General features: G+C 31.6%; 4 protein-coding genes across 8 annotated transcripts; 3 read left to right on the forward strand and 1 right to left on the reverse strand.

The window, feature by feature from the left end:
• The first annotated feature begins 11 nt into the window (after positions 1–11).
• On the forward strand, positions 12–7097 carry LOC117228061 (L-selectin). 4 transcript variants are annotated; one of them, XM_076528723.1, is made up of 7 exons: positions 16–150; positions 345–361; positions 3491–3686; positions 4053–4173; positions 5718–5897; positions 5972–6137; positions 6272–7097. In XM_076528723.1, the coding sequence occupies exons 4-7, from the start codon at positions 4068–4070 to the stop codon at positions 6474–6476; spliced, it is 657 nt and encodes a 218-aa protein (XP_076384838.1). In that variant the 5' UTR covers positions 16–150; positions 345–361; positions 3491–3686; positions 4053–4067; the 3' UTR covers positions 6477–7097. The 4 variants fall into 4 exon arrangements, with proteins under 4 accessions (XP_076384837.1, XP_033339614.1, XP_076384839.1 ...); XM_076528722.1 differs by lacking the exon at positions 345–361 and having other exon boundaries at positions 12–150; positions 3451–3686; XM_033483723.2 differs by lacking the exon at positions 345–361 and having other exon boundaries at positions 12–150.
• A 114-nt stretch (positions 7098–7211) lies between these two features.
• On the reverse strand, positions 7212–11367 carry LOC117228072 (peptidyl-prolyl cis-trans isomerase NIMA-interacting 4). Of its 2 annotated transcripts, none has more exons than XM_076528725.1 (4): positions 10873–11367; positions 7971–8096; positions 7658–7777; positions 7212–7457 (listed from the first exon to the last, which is right to left on the reverse strand). In XM_076528725.1, the coding sequence occupies exons 1-4, from the start codon at positions 10912–10914 to the stop codon at positions 7299–7301; spliced, it is 447 nt and encodes a 148-aa protein (XP_076384840.1). In that variant the 5' UTR covers positions 10915–11367; the 3' UTR covers positions 7212–7298. The 2 variants fall into 2 exon arrangements, with proteins under 2 accessions (XP_076384840.1, XP_076384841.1); XM_076528726.1 differs by lacking the exon at positions 10873–11367 and adding an exon at positions 8353–8492.
• On the forward strand, positions 8546–10885 carry Cypl (peptidyl-prolyl cis-trans isomerase-like 1 Cypl). The gene is made up of 6 exons (XM_033483730.2): positions 8546–8680; positions 9242–9359; positions 9568–9701; positions 10064–10153; positions 10243–10350; positions 10452–10885. The coding sequence occupies exons 2-6, from the start codon at positions 9289–9291 to the stop codon at positions 10565–10567; spliced, it is 519 nt and encodes a 172-aa protein (XP_033339621.1). The 5' UTR covers positions 8546–8680; positions 9242–9288; the 3' UTR covers positions 10568–10885.
• Positions 11368–11496: 129 nt separating the features above from the next.
• Positions 11497–17884, forward strand: LOC117228052 (triokinase/FMN cyclase). Its single transcript, XM_033483714.2, has 10 exons — positions 11497–11726; positions 11844–11913; positions 14069–14179; positions 15144–15232; positions 15311–15527; positions 15633–15878; positions 16074–16463; positions 16742–16995; positions 17444–17571; positions 17661–17884. The coding sequence occupies exons 1-10, from the start codon at positions 11610–11612 to the stop codon at positions 17773–17775; spliced, it is 1737 nt and encodes a 578-aa protein (XP_033339605.2). The 5' UTR covers positions 11497–11609; the 3' UTR covers positions 17776–17884.
• Positions 17885–18630: the final 746 nt, after the last annotated feature.

Genomic DNA, 18630 nt, shown 5'->3' on the forward strand with positions numbered 1-18630 from the left:
AACAGTAGTTTATCACAGGGTATACGTGTTTTGTTTGAATTCATTTTAGAGTCAATTTTCTTAGAAATAAAAAAGTATTTCGCACAAAAACAATTTTTTCTTTGATGCTGACCAGTAGTTAAATACGTTATACATATGTACAAGTATACGGTAAGTGTATAAGCTGTTATAATAAATAATGCATTGTTATCGTTACATTTTTATGTATCTTTTTAAATTCTTCAAGATATAATTTAATGTTTTAATAAGGAAACATTTAACGCGCCACAACAAAAATTGAAATTAGAAACTACAGCCATTCGTAGCAATTTTCTAGTACAATTATTAATATGTGCAATTTTCAGAAACGATTGGATACAGGGTATGTATAGGAATCAGCTGTGATTTTGGTACATTTGAGTCACAGAATAGCACAGAATACTCAATTTATCAACTCTGTAGCCATTTAAGTGTTCACGAGAATGGCCCCTTAGGCATACTTCCCGACGTTGCTAGTAGTAAACTGTGTTTCGCGGGAAGTTTCGAATTTTGAACGTAATTATGTGTATCATAAATAATACAGGCTTATAATATTCTCACTTCAATATGTATTACACTTGTTCTGATTAAGCTATTTTTTGGACATTTGTTATAGTGAAATAAAACATCGTAATGAATCGGAACAGAAAAGACGTAAGAATATTTTGATTGCAAATCTGCATATCCAGTATGTACATAGTGTGTTTTTAACAAATGATAACTACTCTTCAAGGTCGAAATTCGTTAATTATCTATTTCTCAGACATGGCGAAATGTTTACGTTGTAGGATATTTCTTTAAAATAGGACATTATAAAAATGAAACATAATTTATTATATCAATTAAATATCCCAAGAAATACATAGCCCATTTAAGTTGTTTAAGATAAGGGTGAACATAAATCTGAGAAACGATCATTATGGATCCTGGCCGTTTTAAGATACGTACGTGGTGGAAGGCATGTTTCAATTAGTAAAAGGGTGTCACTATGGGGCAATCTTCGTTTCGTTTCGAACTGTCAACGAAAGCTATTTGCTCTTCTCTTTCACTTTTATATTTACTTTCTCGATTTTTCCTGTTGAATATTCGCTTTATTTAACCAAAACCTTCACGTTCCACGTAATTTCGAAACTGAAACTGCCGCTGTTTGAGCGTCAATTTTGGTTTTCAGATATTTATATTAATATACACAATAATTTATATTAATATACATAATAACAATATTATATTAATATACATAATATTTATATTACAGATATTTATATTAATATACGAGTTTCACTTTTGGGATCCATGATTCGAACTATTAATATTTGTGTAATACAATTTTTAGCTGGTAATAATATCGCAAACTCTAATCATAGATCGTAAATAATCACAAACGATATAAAAAGCTTAATTTCTTTTTTGGTTATACGCTCTGGAAATGGTAATTTAAATATTTGTTTTTACCTTGTTTCCCTTTCGTAATTATTTTTTGAAATTTTTCAGTACAATATTTAATACTTAGTATCCCGGAAGATCAAATTAAATCACACGGATGTTTCACTGTTTTCTCTGATGGACAATAAAGTAGCGTTTAATTTGACAAAGTAGTTTATTCGGGTCCAAGTACAGAAATTATGCTGTGACGTTGTGGTTGCATTTATTTCGCGAACACTTTCCCTCAACTAGTAATCGCATCTTCTAGGCCAAGCCATTATATGATAACAATAAAGAACTTTCCTATTTTCCTAGCACCATTCCCTGAATATTTTACATTCTTCTCTCCCGAGAAATTCAATTTCGTCATTTTAAAGATAGTTCGGCATAAACTCGTGTGCATTTGAAATAATGCAATAAGTAACAATAATTTTATTAAAAATTTACAAATTAAATACGATACATCGGATCGAAAACAATCAACATGATTGTTTATTAATATCGTATTTTATGTCAGAAAAAATGCAGGCCTCAGTGTTTTCGGATTATTATAAATAATTTATTCGTGGTATTTATATTAGATCTCTTACAAACAAATAAATTATAACGTATTTTGCGACATATGCTTATTCCTTATTTCTTTATCAATTCAATATTTGATTCCGCATTATTTTTAAATGCATACTAAAACAGAATGTTTATATATTTATGACAATTAATTTTTATACATACCACATTAAAATTTACTGCACAATATTGAAAATATCTGTACGTATACATAGAAATATATTCCGCTATAAAAGTTCAATGAAATTGAACAATATTTGAATACCGGTCTCTAATAAATGTTTACAAATTAATCCGTCAATAAGTTTATGATTCGACGAAGTCGTGTTCGACCAATCGACGTGGTTTACTTTTTGGGTTTCCAGGTCACCTACATCACCTTTTAAAATTATTATGTCTAACGGTACATGAAACGTTCTCGATTACTAATGTAAAAGTGTATTGGAAACATGAATGAGCCGAACAATAAATAATCAATTTTTGTGTCGGTTTTACTGTAGAACATGTTGGAACTTAAAAATATATATGTACACACACATTTTCATTAACTGTTCAACGACGTTCCATCAATGAAGCGTTCTCTCGTTAAACTTTCCCATAATATTACTTTTAGCGTATTCATTGAACTTATTATTAAATTATTATTATTATTAAAAGTATTATATAATCCTCAGCAAGGCATTTTGTTTTGGACTCCAGGGATGTTCAAGCGAAAGTGTACTTTTTCTCGAAATCCTTTAACTAAGATATAATTCAACAAGATTATGAGTATATGTCAGTCTTAATGAGTTCTTTATGCAAATTAGTGTTTTAATTATGCAAATAGCGAGCGATGATCCTACTAACAGACACATCAAAACGAAAGTGAAAATAACTTCGAAAATAATTGTGTTCGCGTAATATATTCAGCTTTCGTTGGAATTATACGTTTCATCAATTTTATTTACGATTAAAAACATGATAATAAAATAATATTGTATCAATACCTGTTTGGAAACGTTAATAAGTAGACAAAGTTTCTACAATGCAAATATCATGCGCATAATTAGCTTTATACATCTGTAAATAATGCAACAACTCTACAATTAGTTATTATAAAACAATTCTAACAAAACATACAGTCATTTCAAATTTTAATAATTCAATATAAAAACTAAAATCTCAATGCTTTGAAGTATTTATCGACACACAGAAAATCGTATATAAGTTTAATAAACACGATTTTATTCAAGATTCTATTGTCAAAAATAAATAACAAAAAGCTGTGATATCGTTTAGTTAAAGATTTTGCTCATTATATTTCATTATTAGCTTTTTGAATCTTTTAATGTTCAACAAATTATTACGAGTTTAATTATCTAGTAGATTTTAAAATTCTCTTGTTATAATTCTTGTTCGTACAGTTTAAATGACCCACATATTAGTGGACAAATAATTTTATAGGGCATACCACAGAATGGGAATAGTTTTTTCGTGTTGACAGAGGTCCATGAAATGTGGAGAGAAGGTGAAAATCGTTCGAATGACAAGGGGCAAACGAAGTTATTCGGGTGTTCCTCGAAAATGCTTATACTATCGTAAAAGCACTGACACGATGTCCCCGTTGTAATATACATACATATGTATATATAGGGATGCTTCGGAAGAAAGCGCCTCAGTTCTTTGGAGAACGTCTGTAGGTGAGCATCGACGAATCGATATTACGAAATCTATAGGATTTCAATGTGGAGTTTATTTTTCTTTTTTTTTTATATCAGTAACGTACTTTAAATCAGAATTATATCGTTTGTGAAACACAATGATAAAATTGAATAAACAATATAAGCGCAATATACCAGCAAAAATACTGAAGAAATTTTACATTATATTAGCATTGATGTTTAATTTGGTGTAGATAAAAGTTCTAAGAATATTGTGTAAAAAGAATTTCAAATAGTTATTTTTAAATTGCACTAAATAGTTTGTTCTATATAACTATACTGTACTGGTAAATTTTCGATTGAAATTGTTTCAAATATCGTTTGACGCGTATATTATTTGCTTAGATCACATAAGAAAATATGTTGCGGTTTATTATCCTGGGAACACTTGTTGCTGTATCGGTGGCACAGTTTCAATCTACCGGGAGGATTTTGGAACCGCCGATTCCCGCTCTTTGTGCACAAAGTAAGTACGAAAATCATTTATTCGTTTAAAAATGCATACACGCCACTGGGAGAACGCGTGGAGTCACTCTGAATTAAAAGAAAAACAAATTTTCATATTCAAAGAGTTACACATTCCATTGATCATTTTACGAATTTATTGAATTTAGTCTATCACGTTCTTCAAACTTAGAAAATATATTTGCGGATTTACTGAAAAAATGCACGATACTTTACTATATATTTTTTTGTAAATGTTACAAATTATTTCTTTTCAATTATTAGAAGTAGAAATAAACATCTATTTGCTCGAGAGAATCATCATTTTTTAATTTTCGCGAACAAACAGATATATTATATTTTTAATCTGATTAATTGAAATAGTCTTTTTCATTATATAAAGAAATAAGGAAGTGTCCGTGGTTTTACTATAATAATGTTTCTATTACAGTGGAAATATTGCATTAATTATGTAAAGAACAAACGAGCTGTAACATACTCATTTATCAGCTGCCAAACTATTACATCAACGTACACTTTCGTTCTATACAAAGCTACAAAATCCATGTAATAGCAACAATTAGTAGGTTCATACTGATTAAATGCAATTGCCTAGAAATTAGTCGTAAGTAGGTTCCTTACAAACGACGTGACGGGAAAGAAAATTGTGGCGATATTTAAAGTAGCCCTGGTGAAAATGGCTTCTCCAATATTAGGTGGGGGACACCCTAAATATTCTATACAAACGGTGACAAACTTTCTTTCTTTTTCTTTGGGAAAGTAGTTTGTACAATTAACATACACCATGCGTTGTCAATCTTTGAGCCGTGACTGTACTATCTGAATCGACAAGCGACATTGAATTTGTAACTTTCACCTTGGAAGATAAAATCTTCATCGCGATCGATGATAGTCAATAAAAATGACAGAAGATCCATGCTTAAATATTTAATCGTTTTGGGGAAAGTAAGGTATTAACCGGATCGCAAATCACCGGTTCTATTATGTATAGAATCAGGTGAATGTTCTAGTAAATGGCAAAGAAGAAGCAGCATTTGTGTAAATACTATTGCAGAGAGGTAATTTCGATTTGAAATGGCTGTTCATCTACTGGGAAATGATATAGTGCCTTTTATTTCTATTTCAGAACCACTTGGAAACCTTGTATTTTTTTAGCTGTTTAATTATAATTTCCGTGTTTGCACGAGTAGACTTAATAAATATTCATTTAAATCTCTAAACGGTCATAAAACTGTTGATTATGGTAAATCAAATAGTTGTTTGTTTGTTTACCAGTGCATATTTTTCATTTTAAAGAATTACTATCATTTATTTAAAATGAAATATATTTTTCCTTACACCATTTTCTAATTTTGACTTTTCCATTTCAAATAATACTTTATTGTTATAAAATATTTATTATTTATAATAACATTCTAGAATTAAAAGAAATTTATATTAATAGAGTTGTGAAAGATAAATATCCAAAAAATAAGTATCCAACTTATTGATGATTATTTCGTGGTAATTTCAATTTAAATGTTTATAAATTTATTTTTATTTCAGGAATTATTCACGAACGCTTCAATGGCAAGGGTTATTACTATTCATGGGCTGATCCAAGAACAAATGGACAGGAAGTAGACTGGTTAGCAGGAAGAAATTTCTGTAGACAAAGGTGTATGGATCTTGTATCTTTGGAAACTTCTGCTGAAAATGAGTTCATCAAGAGCCGAATTGTTCAAAGTATTAACACTTTATGTTTCTTATACTTCAGTGGTCAAGTTGTATGATAGATTAATAATAATCATTGTTCTTAGATAAGGTAAAATACATTTGGACATCAGGACGTCTTTGTGATTTCAAAGGCTGTGACAGGCCTGACCTTCAACCTCTTCACGTTAATGGCTGGTTTTGGACCGCGGAATTACAAAAACTTGCACCAACTAGTGACAGGTCCCAAAACGACTGGTCCGAGAGTGGCGGGTAAAATTAATATTACATGTTTTATCGCAATTCGACAAGATTATATATATATATAGTCTACACTATTAACTGTATAATGTACTACGCTTTTGATATTTTAAATTTAGCTGGAGAAATAATTATTTCTTTTTCAGCATTGGAAAACCTCAACCAGATAATCGTGAAGCTATTCAGCAAGGAGGCGCGCCCGAAAATTGTTTGGCCGTACTTAATCAATTTTATAATGACGGAGTTAATTGGCACGACGTTGCTTGTCATCACAAAAAACCATGGGTTTGCGAGGAAAATGATTCTCTGTTGAAATATGTTCACTTCACCAATCCAAATATTCGTCTCTAAAATAAGCACCGCGCACGAAAGAGAGCAGCTGCAATGACTTCAGCAGAAATCGAATAACTAATGTTATTTGAGAAACAATTTTTACAAAGATTTCTAACGATTATACTATCGAAAGTGGTAGTATAGTTCCCTGTACAGTGAAGTTCTTGGAAAGTTTCTTCTTTAGTAACTGTTAAGAAAAATGCAATAGCATATTTATTTCATAACTGTTACAGTTCAGAAACTTCTGACGATCGACATTCATTTTCCTTCATTTTACCTCTTTGCAAATATTGCATTACTATAATAATGTTGCTTTCTGCACGCCTCTTCTTATTCTTTCCAAATAATGTTGAAAATTCTTGCATTTATATTGGTTTATTCCATCTGTCTCTTCTTTTTTTGTATTTAGATATTTTTTAATAGGTATTTTTTATGGGTAATTTCTGTTTGCATGCGTCTTCTTCCTATTATTCTATGTAAAGAGTCATTTGCCATTGTGTTGCATCAGTGTAAAATATTAGCTATATTTTATTTATATCGGTTGTAAGATTCTTAGCATTTAAAATATTTATATCATTACAATCTTGTAAAAATCTTTATTGTAAATGATACTAAATAAAGATTATTTATACAAACTTATGTTGTAGGTATTTGATTATTTAAAAAACGAATGGATACTTATGCATTTGTAATTTTTAAATTATAGAGGATAAGTAACGTGTAAAATGTGTTGTATAAACTTATAGACAAATCTATACAAGCGTAGTTCTTATTATTTAAAAATGATTACTTTCATAGTGTAATTAATATTTACTTGAAATCACGAACAGTTAGAACTATCTACTTTTTACCTTCCACCATTATTATGTGATAACCAAATTTTGTTTTAACTGGTGGATCTGTATAAATTGGAGAACCAAGCGAGGAAACAGGTAGCGCAAATGCAGCCTCTTGGAATGGACCAACCATTGAACCTCTTGTCATCCAACCAAGGTCTCCCTAAAATTGTTATTAAATTTATTATATATATATTATTATTATTAAGTGAATTTATTCAACAATAAAAATAGAATATCAATTATTTTTTGCATAATAGAAAAAAGTTATGCAGAAATCATAAATAAAATATGTTATACAGTAAATACAATATTAGCTTAGGCATAGTTTATGGAGAAGACTTATATCTTTAACATATTTACCCCAGATCGTGCTTTATCCTCGCTATATGTAGCAGCAACTTCGTTAAACTTTTGTCCTGCTTTTAATTTCTCCAAGGCTTCTAAAATTTTCGATTGTTTTTCACACAATATATGTCTGACCTTTGTAATAAAAGAAATATATTAGAATTGGAAGCTATTAAGTTGTCATCAATTACATAAAATAATGATAAACCAAGAAGGAGAAGAGACAAACAAATGAAAAATAAATTAAACTTTTGATTGAAACTGATATCAAAATTTCTGCAAACTAAAATATTCATGTTATTGTAAAAAATACATATCACATATGTACTTTTACTGCAGTCCCTCCTTTTTTTTCTTCCTTTGTATTGCTGCTTTCTGATGTTTTGGATTTATTCCCCTTTGAAGTATTTTGATTTTTCTTTGGAGGCATATTTAGCTGTTTTGTGCAATAATTCTAAATAAATATAATACATTTTAATCTATGTGATATATATTGTTAAAATATAATAGTATATACGATACAAATTCTAGAAATCGCATATATATTATGTATAGACTAGTATAGGTTAGCTATATATTTATTTATTTCTTTTATATTATTTTATTAATATCGATTGTATAAATTCATTATCATCATTGTTAAAAGATCTCGTACAAAATAATGTACATTAAAAACATACATTAATTCTTAAAAATAAAAAATGACATACCTTTATCACAGATTTGTTTTCAATGTGAAACTACGGAAGTTTTATGTTTTGACGAATAGCCCGGGATGTTTAAATATTAAATGTAGATTTGATTCATATACGTATGTATTACATTTTTTTGAGAAAATATATTTGAAACGCTGTTTGTAGTCCTATTTACGTATATATGTACATACAGATGATACATTCTATTTAAATTTCAGCGGTTAAAATGCAGTGGCGCGTCTAATGTCTAGTGTTCAATAAGTTGCATGTTATCAAGTATAACATACAGTTATTTTGTTCACTGTGTTTATTGTGTTTAGAGCAAAATAATTTGTACGACAAGGTATATTGCATTTATTACAAAATTGTATACGATATAATAATCAATTTTTAGTCGAATTAGTCTAGTTTAACTTATGTTGCTACATAACCTCACTTAACAAATGCCATACAACTGGAAATCTGTATTTGTAACATATTAAAAATAAATGATGTTACTATAAATATCAATATTTTCATTTTGTAATGATAAAAACAATAATTTCGGTAACAAATATTTTAATACAAAGTTTAATAGCGTATATTACTTTACTAACCTAAATTTTGCAGTAAACATCAGTGCTTTATTTGTAAATTACTACAATTATTATTTTTCGGCTCCCTTTGTTAAATTAAAAAATATAATAATGCACATTACCTTGAAGCGAAACTTAAATAATATTTAAATAAAACCGCTATGTTTAAAGATTTTCCGTAGGATTATAGTTTTTGAAAAATCGATATTATTACCAAAACAATGTGAACAAATTTTGGAACAATTTTACAACTTATAAACATTCGTTAACAAATTATTTAATTTTGTATTAATAATTTCATCCAATTAATTATTAATGTCCTCTATTAGGTGAAGAAAAATAAAAGCGCAAGAAGAAACGCAAAATTGTTTAAATAATGACTCTTGCGAACATATCGGGAATTCCTGACAAACATTGGCAACCACCGTTTGTAGTTCTCGAGACAACGTAAGTTGATAGACACCGTTTTTATAAGCGTGGTGATTATGTTATCTCGAAGTTTTTACTTTCTCCAGGTTCCGAAATACCTGAATTAGTAATTAATTGATTTTTATAGATTCGCTAATTCCTTTCGAAAATTCTTGAGAATTTTAAATATTTTTTTGATTCTGTTCATCATTTAATATCACAATATTTAATTAATACTTTTTTGCAGCATGGGCGAGGTGGTCATTGAACTTTATTGGAAACATGTACCAATTACATGTAGAAATTTCGCTGAACTCACGCGACGTGGATATTACAACGGGACGAAGTTTCATAGAGTTATTAGAGATTTCATGATACAAGGTATTATCATTAAACGTATCCATAAAAATTCAAAAATTTTTGAATTATTTAGTTATAATTTCTTGAAAAATGTTGTAAAGGAATGCAGATATATTTTTTATCTCTTTTATTTCAATATTATTGTCTTTTGAGTTTTTACAGAGAAATGTTGAACATGCTTTAAAAAAGCCAAAGTAATTTTAAAAGTTTAATATTTATATCTACAAATTTTATTAAGTTTATTTTTTATTCGGTCACGTATTCTTTGCGTTAAAAATTTCGCTTACAATATATGAATGTTGTACGTTTATTTTTTATTATTGTATTATTTTTTTTTTAAATTTACGAATTCATTGTTTTTCTTACAAAATTTTTATTTGCAGGTGGGGATCCCACGGGGACGGGAAAAGGAGGTATATCTATCTACGGTGAATGTTTCGATGATGAAATACACGATGATTTAAAACACACTGGTATTTATCGTAAATAATTTTTCATTTTACTATTTATAAGTGTTCACACACTCAAAATAATTACGTATTAATACATAATATTATTTCAGGTGCTGGAATAGTGTCTATGGCTAATTCTGGACCAGATACAAATGGATCACAATTTTTTATTACATTAGCACCTACACAATGGTTAGATGGAAAACACACAATTTTTGGTACATTTTACATATGTTTCTATCTTTCGCTATAATTATTTGTATGTTGGAAATCGGTAACATTTAATAAGGTATTAATAATTTGTTTTCTTTTATAACAGGTAGAATCCATACTGGCATGGCGATAGTAAAAAGAATCGGTTTAGTTGAAACAGACAAGAATGACAGACCCGTGGACGATATAAAAATTGTTAAAGGATCTGTGAGGAATGCGTAATAAAGTTAATAGGACACTTTATTTTATTACTTTTGTAAATAATTCTTACGTTATCAGAAGAAATTTAATAAACGATCAATTCTTTTCATACTGTAAAAAATGTTACTGCATGGATAAAAAATAAAATATTACTCTTGTAATGACTAACATTTTACACCGTTTTAAACATATGTTTGAAACAAACAAAAATTGTTACAATGTCTGATTATTTTAGATATTCTAAGAAATTCAAACTTGGTATAATTAACCAATGATAGATATCAACTGTAAATATCTTAATGAATTATGTTTTAAATTATACTTACATTATTTTTTTTATTTGTTGTCTGCATGCACTTTTGTATCATATCCACACTATCCTCCAAGAATTTGTCGGAAGTTACACAAATGTCTCTGGCATAGAGAGACTATAGATTTCCCAAAATACAATAATATGCTTACATACGCATTTTAATAACATTATTGTATAGTTTGCATATTCATTGCATATCGTCAGTGCATAAACCTCCGCAGTCTACTTCTAAATGTCTTTTCTGCGAGAAGTAAATTCTAATTAAGTAAATTTAATTCTAATAAATAAAAAATAATCTAAGTAAATTTCTAATTTCTACACCCGTCAAATAAATTAATTCCGATGTTTTCAATAAAGAATTGATATAAAAGAAATTTATTCTCTGCGTTTGTCTTATCTGCCCAAAAAAATGTAAAACGTAAACATTGTACAGCTGAAACGTAAACAAATAAAATATACAAGTCTCGTATAATGATCGCACGGATGATGATGCACTCTCCTATCTTCGTCGTGTGCTTCCCATCGTTCTCCGACCGACTTGTGGTTGTGTTTGACTCGATTGACGGTTATTCTGACATGGTCAAACGAATACATAATAAAGTCTTACATAAGTGTGCGATAACTTGTAACCTTCAAACAAAGATTAGCATTTGGTCTCTTCTCGAATGAAATCCTCCCTGGTCCCAGTGCGCCGCATCACGTTCCCGTGGACCATCTCGTTCGAGTACTGCTGGAACTCAATTCAGTGTCATGAAAAGCTTAATTAATTCGCTCGATGATGCGGTCGCAGAGACATTATCTGGTTTTTCGTATACATATCCACAACTCGATTATGATGAATCGCATAAAGCCTTCTTGCTGCCAAATGTATGTATAGAGCAATCGAATACCATCGACGGAATGAATATTCGTACTATTTATTCGCCTATTTCTTTTTACGTTCATGCAAGTACAGATTTATTAAATTGCGTTCTTATGATTTAGCTGGAGAACAGAAAGAATAAAGTGTCTCTGTTATGCGGTGGTGGAAGCGGGCACGAACCCTTCGGGGCAGGTAACTACGCTTTGCGAAACACTGTTGTTAATTTTCATAACATTTCGATATATCATTTTTTGTTGAACGCGAGATCAGTGAACTATCGTATAACTGACCTTAGTATCGTTTTTAATTCTCGGTACGAGCCTCTGATTTATAAATAAGATAACGATAATCACTGTCCGACACGATTTTTGGGTTCCTATAGCCACTATGAAATTCTTGTAGAGCTTCACTCCCAGAACAAGAATCCGAAAACCGAATTGCTCCATCACCCTCAGTTTTTTTTAAATAAACGAACTTTTGTAAAAACCCAAAATTTTCGACAAAAATGAGGTATTGTATGGAAAGTACAAACGTTAGAACGTTCTAATCGGTGTTAAAAGATAGAGGAGAGTTTCCCGAATATAGTGGCATGCAATTTATTAATTGTTTTCGGTCCTAAATAACAATAAATTGATGTCAAAGTTTAAAAAAGTGTCGACGTGAGCAGTTCCTGCGCAATATTTTGTATTTTTACGAAAAGTTCTTTATTCGGCACGAAAACTCTACCCAGGATCGGATTCTGTAGACATTTCTGAAGAAGGAACGGCCCGATAGAAGTGTTGGAACGATATACATTTCGAGTAGATCGAGAAAATGTTCGACGGCAACATGTACACGATGTTTTGCCGCCCATGAGCTTCGCTGCTCGCTTCTCTCTGTCCGACAGGGCCGAAGCTACGCGTAATCGACACCGATAGAGGGATCCAATGGGGCACCCACTTTTCGTAAATAATATTTGAATTTTTTTTAGTACTTCAATGTTCTGTTTTTCTTTTACATATTTCTGTGGATAATAATCACCAAACTGTGATATATTTCACAAAAAAAAATCACACCAGAGTATTTGGAGTTGGTAACGAAAGTATTCTAACACTAGTATAATTTTGACTTCTACGCCATATAATTAAATAAATATTTAAATATATATTTAACGATATGTTTCAAGAAGTTTAACGTTTCAAAAATAATTATTTATTCATGATCGAATTATCGTTATAATTGAAATGATAACTGTATACATGATATACTTGTAATTCGAACAAATTCAGAATGAAATGAATATTTTTTGTTCATTATTTTTCTTTTATTATTTCTCCATTTTTAATTTATGATTCACAGTTTGGTGATTATTATCCATAAAAATATGTAAAAGAAGACAGCACATTGAAGTACTAAAAAAAATGGCACGCCCCACACGCTAAGTGGGTGCCCCATTGGATCCCTCCATCGGTGTTGATTGCCCATAGCCTCGGCCCTGTCGGACAGAGAGAAGCGAGCAGCGAAGCACATGGCGGCAAAACATCGTGTACATGTTGCCGACGAACATTTTCTCGACCTACTCAAAATGTACATCGTTCCGACACTTCCATCGGGCCGTTTCTTCTTCAGAAATGTCTACAGAATCCGATCCTGGGTAGAGTTTTCATGCTGAACAAAGAACTTTTCGTAAAAATACAAAAATATTGCGGAGAAACTGCGCACGTCGACACTTTTTCAAACTTTGACATGAATTTATTGCTATTTAGGACCAAAAACAATTAATAAATTGCATGCCACTATATTCGGGAAACTCTCCTCTATCTTTTGAGATTAATTAGAACTTTCTAGCGTTTGTACTTTTCATGCAACACCTGATTTTTGTCGAAAATTTTGGGTTTTTACAAAAGTTCGTTTATTTAAAAAACTGAGGGTGACGGAGCAATTCGGTTTTCGGATTCTTGTTCTGGGAGTGAAGCTCTACAAGAATTTCATAGTGGCTATAAGGAACCCAGAAAAAAGGTTTGATTTTGTCGGACAGTCATTTACATCAATAAGCACGATGTAAATGAAGATTATTAGGAAATTCAATGCAAATTCGAACGAATGGGAACTTTTTGTGAACGAAGAATCGGTTGCGCTAAAATTTGCTCCAACTAGGCGAATTCATTCGTTTAATTTTGTACGAAAAGTTGATATTCGGAAAAGTAACCGGACAACGCTATCTTTCGTTAACAATTGTGAGAGCTGTGCTTGTTAAATTTTTTGGCAACTATATTGTTAAATTATAGCGCGGTTGGATGTATTCATATCGGAGAAATATCGTATTATGTCAAAGTCATACGGATTCATCGTTTCTATTCGATTTTAGGCTTCGTTGGAAATGGAATGTTAACCGCATCGGTATCAGGCTCCATATTTGCGGCGCCGCCGTCGCAACACATTTCCTATTGCATCGAACGTCTCTCCGAACACAGTCAAGGTAAAGATAGTACCGTTTTTAAATCGTACAAATATTTCTACACACATGCGTACGTACACGTAATAAAATACAGTTCTCCACAGACTGATTTATGCGAGTTAAGATTAAGCAAAAAATGAGTTCGACTTTCTTAAGTGTTTTAGCAAATTATTTCGTTAAGAAATTTTTCACGATATCGGCAATCTAAACGATCGTACAAGATGCAAGTATCAGCAGTCTACAATATTGTAGAAGTTTAGGCTATTTTCAAAGATGTAACTGCAGTAATTTCTGCCAAAAATGTTCGAAGGTCGGAATCGAAACCGGCAGATTTTGAGAATAACTAAGTCGCGATTCTTTGGGCCTCGCGACTCGTTTTTATACAAGCTCGGGGCAGTCGGCGAAAAAAGGCTGTGGCCAGCATGCTCTGGTGTACATTAATATGAATACATAGTAATGCTAGAATAAAAACGATCACTTAACTCTTTTATTTCTAATTTTTTGCCCCTATTTGAAGGCAATTCGGTGGCCACATGCCACGATTCGAAGGCAATTCGGTGGCCAGGTGCCACGATTCGAAGTCAATTTGGAGGCTATACGCCACGATTCGGTTTTTCTTACCTGATTCACAGCCAAACAGGCCATTTTGTATTTGGGAATTCATTAATTTTTTAGCATCGACGTAGCAATAAATTACATAGGCGTAAGACTAGCACAGGGAAATTCACAGCAACCCGAAATTTGGCATTTCCGGGAGAAATTGCTGTAATTCATGAGATATACGATTCATTCGTATTTACTGTCAATAGAAGAAGCGACTGATCAGGCGTGTGAAGAGTGCTATTTTATTTTCGAAGTTTCATAAGATCGATTACTTTTGCACATTTTGGAAAGTGGAATTTCGAAAATGCGTTTCTAAATTAAGAAGCGTAAACATACATATATTTGTTACTATATATATTTGTTAAATATACTATTCTTCTAGCTGGCATTTTAGTAATCATTCCAAATTACACCGGCGACTGCCTTAATTTCGGCATTGCGGTTGAGAAAGCGAGACAAAATGGCGCGATGGTAAGAACGAAACCAGCGATTCGAGTGTCGAATCAATGACACATTTTCCAACGACCTCATTATTGACCGAAATATTAGTTGACAGAGATCATTGTAAACGAGGACTGTAGTATACCGATCAAGGATCAGGGAGTCGCCGGTAAACGCGGACTAACCGGATTATTGTTCGTCATCAAAATAGCAGGCGAATTGGCTGAAAGGGGAAAGCCGCTAGCAGAAATTCACGATGTCGCACAAAATGTTTTGAGAAACATGGCCACGTATGCAGTCGGATTGACCGCGTGCGCTATCCCAGGTTTCTATTCGAATGCGAACAATTTTGTCGAATTTTTCAACAATCTTATGCCTAATTGGGGCATAAGAGTGCAGATTTCTGACTGAAAAGAAATCTATATCGCAGGTCAACCTCCGATGTTCGACCTTGCCGAAGACGAAATGGAATGCGGAATGGGTGCTCACGGGGAAGCTGGATATGAAAAAATGAAATTGAGATCGTGCAGCGACGTGATCTCATTGATGTTGACGCATTTGTGCGACGCATTGTCTTTAGCTAGCGGAGATTCCGTCGCGGCGATCGTTAACAATTTCGGAGCGATGAGCCAGCTGGAACAAGGGATTGTCGTCCACGATTTGGCAAAGCAGCTCGGTAAGCGTAATTTCTTATAGAGATATTAATTAAATTATTCATCAAAATGATCATTATATCCTTCGTGACGATTCGAATGTTTCCAGTGAAGTAGAACATACGAAACAAACAAGATTCTTTCGCATACTGTTTTATCGCGCCTCGAACACTACTATCGTTCGTTAATAACAAAGTATTTATTTCATATTGACGCAGGAAATATGAATATCAAACTCGAGCGTATGTACTCGGGCGTTTTAATAACTTCGTTGAACAGCTCTGGAATCCACATCACTCTCCTGAAATTACCGGAAGATTCCAAGGATATGTTCCTCGGTTGTCTCGATGGTCCTACCAATGCGACAAAATGGCCGGGATGCGCCTTCAGCGTGCCTCTGAAAGCTAAACAAAGGACTATGCGGGAGGAAGTGTTGCGAAGTATAAAACAAGTAGGAATGAAGATCGACGAACCCCAGCAGTATTTGTTAAAACAGTGTCTGAAATGTGCCTGTGAAAGCTTAATTGAGAAGGAAGTTGCTATTAATAATCTGGACCGAGGATGCGGCGACGGCGATTGCGGTTCCACGCTTAAAAGACTCGCCAGTGGTACGTATTTATCGATAAACTAATGTTGTCAGATCGCAATAAATATAAAATAATTTTTAAATGATTTATAATTTCTCTATAAACCATTAAGACGTTACACAAATGGCCCCAACAGGTAAACTGTAATTTAAAAGTAAATTGGACGTGTTGAATGGTTTCCAACGTTGTGTTGCTTTATATGAAAATATAATTACTTCTAAATACGTGTGCTTAAAATATTTTCAACATTATATATGAAACCATATTTTTATTTGTTTAATATATACGCTTCCCTTTAGATATCTTACAAAGGTTAGAGAGCTTTTGTTTGTCGCACCCTTCGTCAGTTTTCGCCGAGTTGGCACGTATTGCCGAAGAACAAATGGGCGGAACGTCTGGAGCCCTGTATTGTTTATTGTTCACCAGTTTTGCAGCAGAACTGGCAACAGCTCAAGAAACAGAAGGTTTGTCATTCATTTTGGCCAGAGCGATTCGAAGCGGTTTAGATTGTTTAATGAAATATGGTAAAGCGAAACCAGGAGATAGGTCTATGGTATGTAATGTTTATGAAATACGTGTTTATATTGTAGTGAAAATAGTGGAGTTCGTGAAAATAAAATTTCTAAATTTATAACGTAAGAACGTTAATATATAATAATAATAATAATAATAATAATATATTATTATTATTATTATTATTATATATGTTATTATGTTATAAATTTAGAAATATATAATAATAAATTATTATTATATATTTACGTTATTACGTTATAAATTTAGAAATTTTATTTTCACGAACTCCACTATTTATACTATATTTATATTATAATAATACTATAATAATAATTATATATAATAAATTATTATTATATAATATAATATATATTATTATATTATATTATATATAATATATAATATATATAATAATAATAATAATATAATAATAATATAGAAACTACCTTCGAAAGAAATTTTTTGAAGATTTTCTGATTTTTTAGATCGACGTGATCAATGCGGTATGCGAAGCTTATGAGAAAACAATAAACAATGAAACAAGCGATATTTGCACCGCATTAAAGACTGCTGCATGGCAAACGTGCGAAGCAACGAAGCATATGTTACCAAGGTATATATGTAATAAACGAGTTCAACGTTTCAATTAAAATTCAATATTTATGATAAGTGTAATGTTTAAAATGTATATATCCATTACAGAATAGGACGAGCTAGTTACGTGAAACAGTCCCAGTATCTACAAAATGTGGATGCAGGTGCATATGGGGTTGCCACATGGATTAATGCCATTACAGATGTAATGAAGAATATTTAGATTTAATATTGTACAAACGTGTTAATATAAATATTAATCGTGAGACTTGTATAATTCGTTTATGTGAATTATATTTAATATGTAAATAAAAATTTAATATATATAATAATATTAAGTATTATATTATATAATAATATTATTTAATATATATTTAATATATAAATAAAACCGATGACATTACGCAAAATAGGTTTACTTCTTCTTGTAAATAACAAGCACAAAAATGGTTCTTTACCATGAGCATTTATAAATTTGAAAATAGCATCATTTGTGACAAATGGCTCCACTTCTGGTGAAATCTTGAAGCTCGGTTCAGGTGCTCGTAGTACAGCGCCAATTGGGATAGCGTCAAAATACTCAAACTGTTCGCCAAACTCGACTGTAGATAATTTGGCGAACAGTTTGAGCGTTTTGCCACTACACCGGCTGGCGCTGTACGGACCCCCGAACTCAGCTTTGAAACTTGGCCACTAGGGGAGCCACTCATCATAATTGGCGCTATTTTCAAATGTTTAGGTTCAACTGTGAATAATTTTGAAAAGCATAAAATAGCGTCACTGCGTGATTTTAGAATGTTTTTACCCTAGCCTGACGATAATTTCAATTATAGCACGGGATCATTGAGAACAATCTGAGACGAAGAATGACAATTTGAACGATTGGCTCGGGAGTGATTTACTTTCTGTAAAATAAAAGAAAATATAAAAGCGCTACGAACTTGTTCTCCAAGCCAATATTTGGAATGATAGACATTTTGTAAGATCTTAAAGATTTTAACCACATTTTAGTTTTTTAGTATATGACATCTCTGGACGAGGTGCAAGCTAATGGTGTCAGATCGGACGATTTACATCG

Source organism: Megalopta genalis, chromosome 2 (genome assembly GCF_051020955.1).
Source record: "Megalopta genalis isolate 19385.01 chromosome 2, iyMegGena1_principal, whole genome shotgun sequence".
Classification (NCBI taxonomy): domain Eukaryota; kingdom Metazoa; phylum Arthropoda; class Insecta; order Hymenoptera; family Halictidae; genus Megalopta; species Megalopta genalis.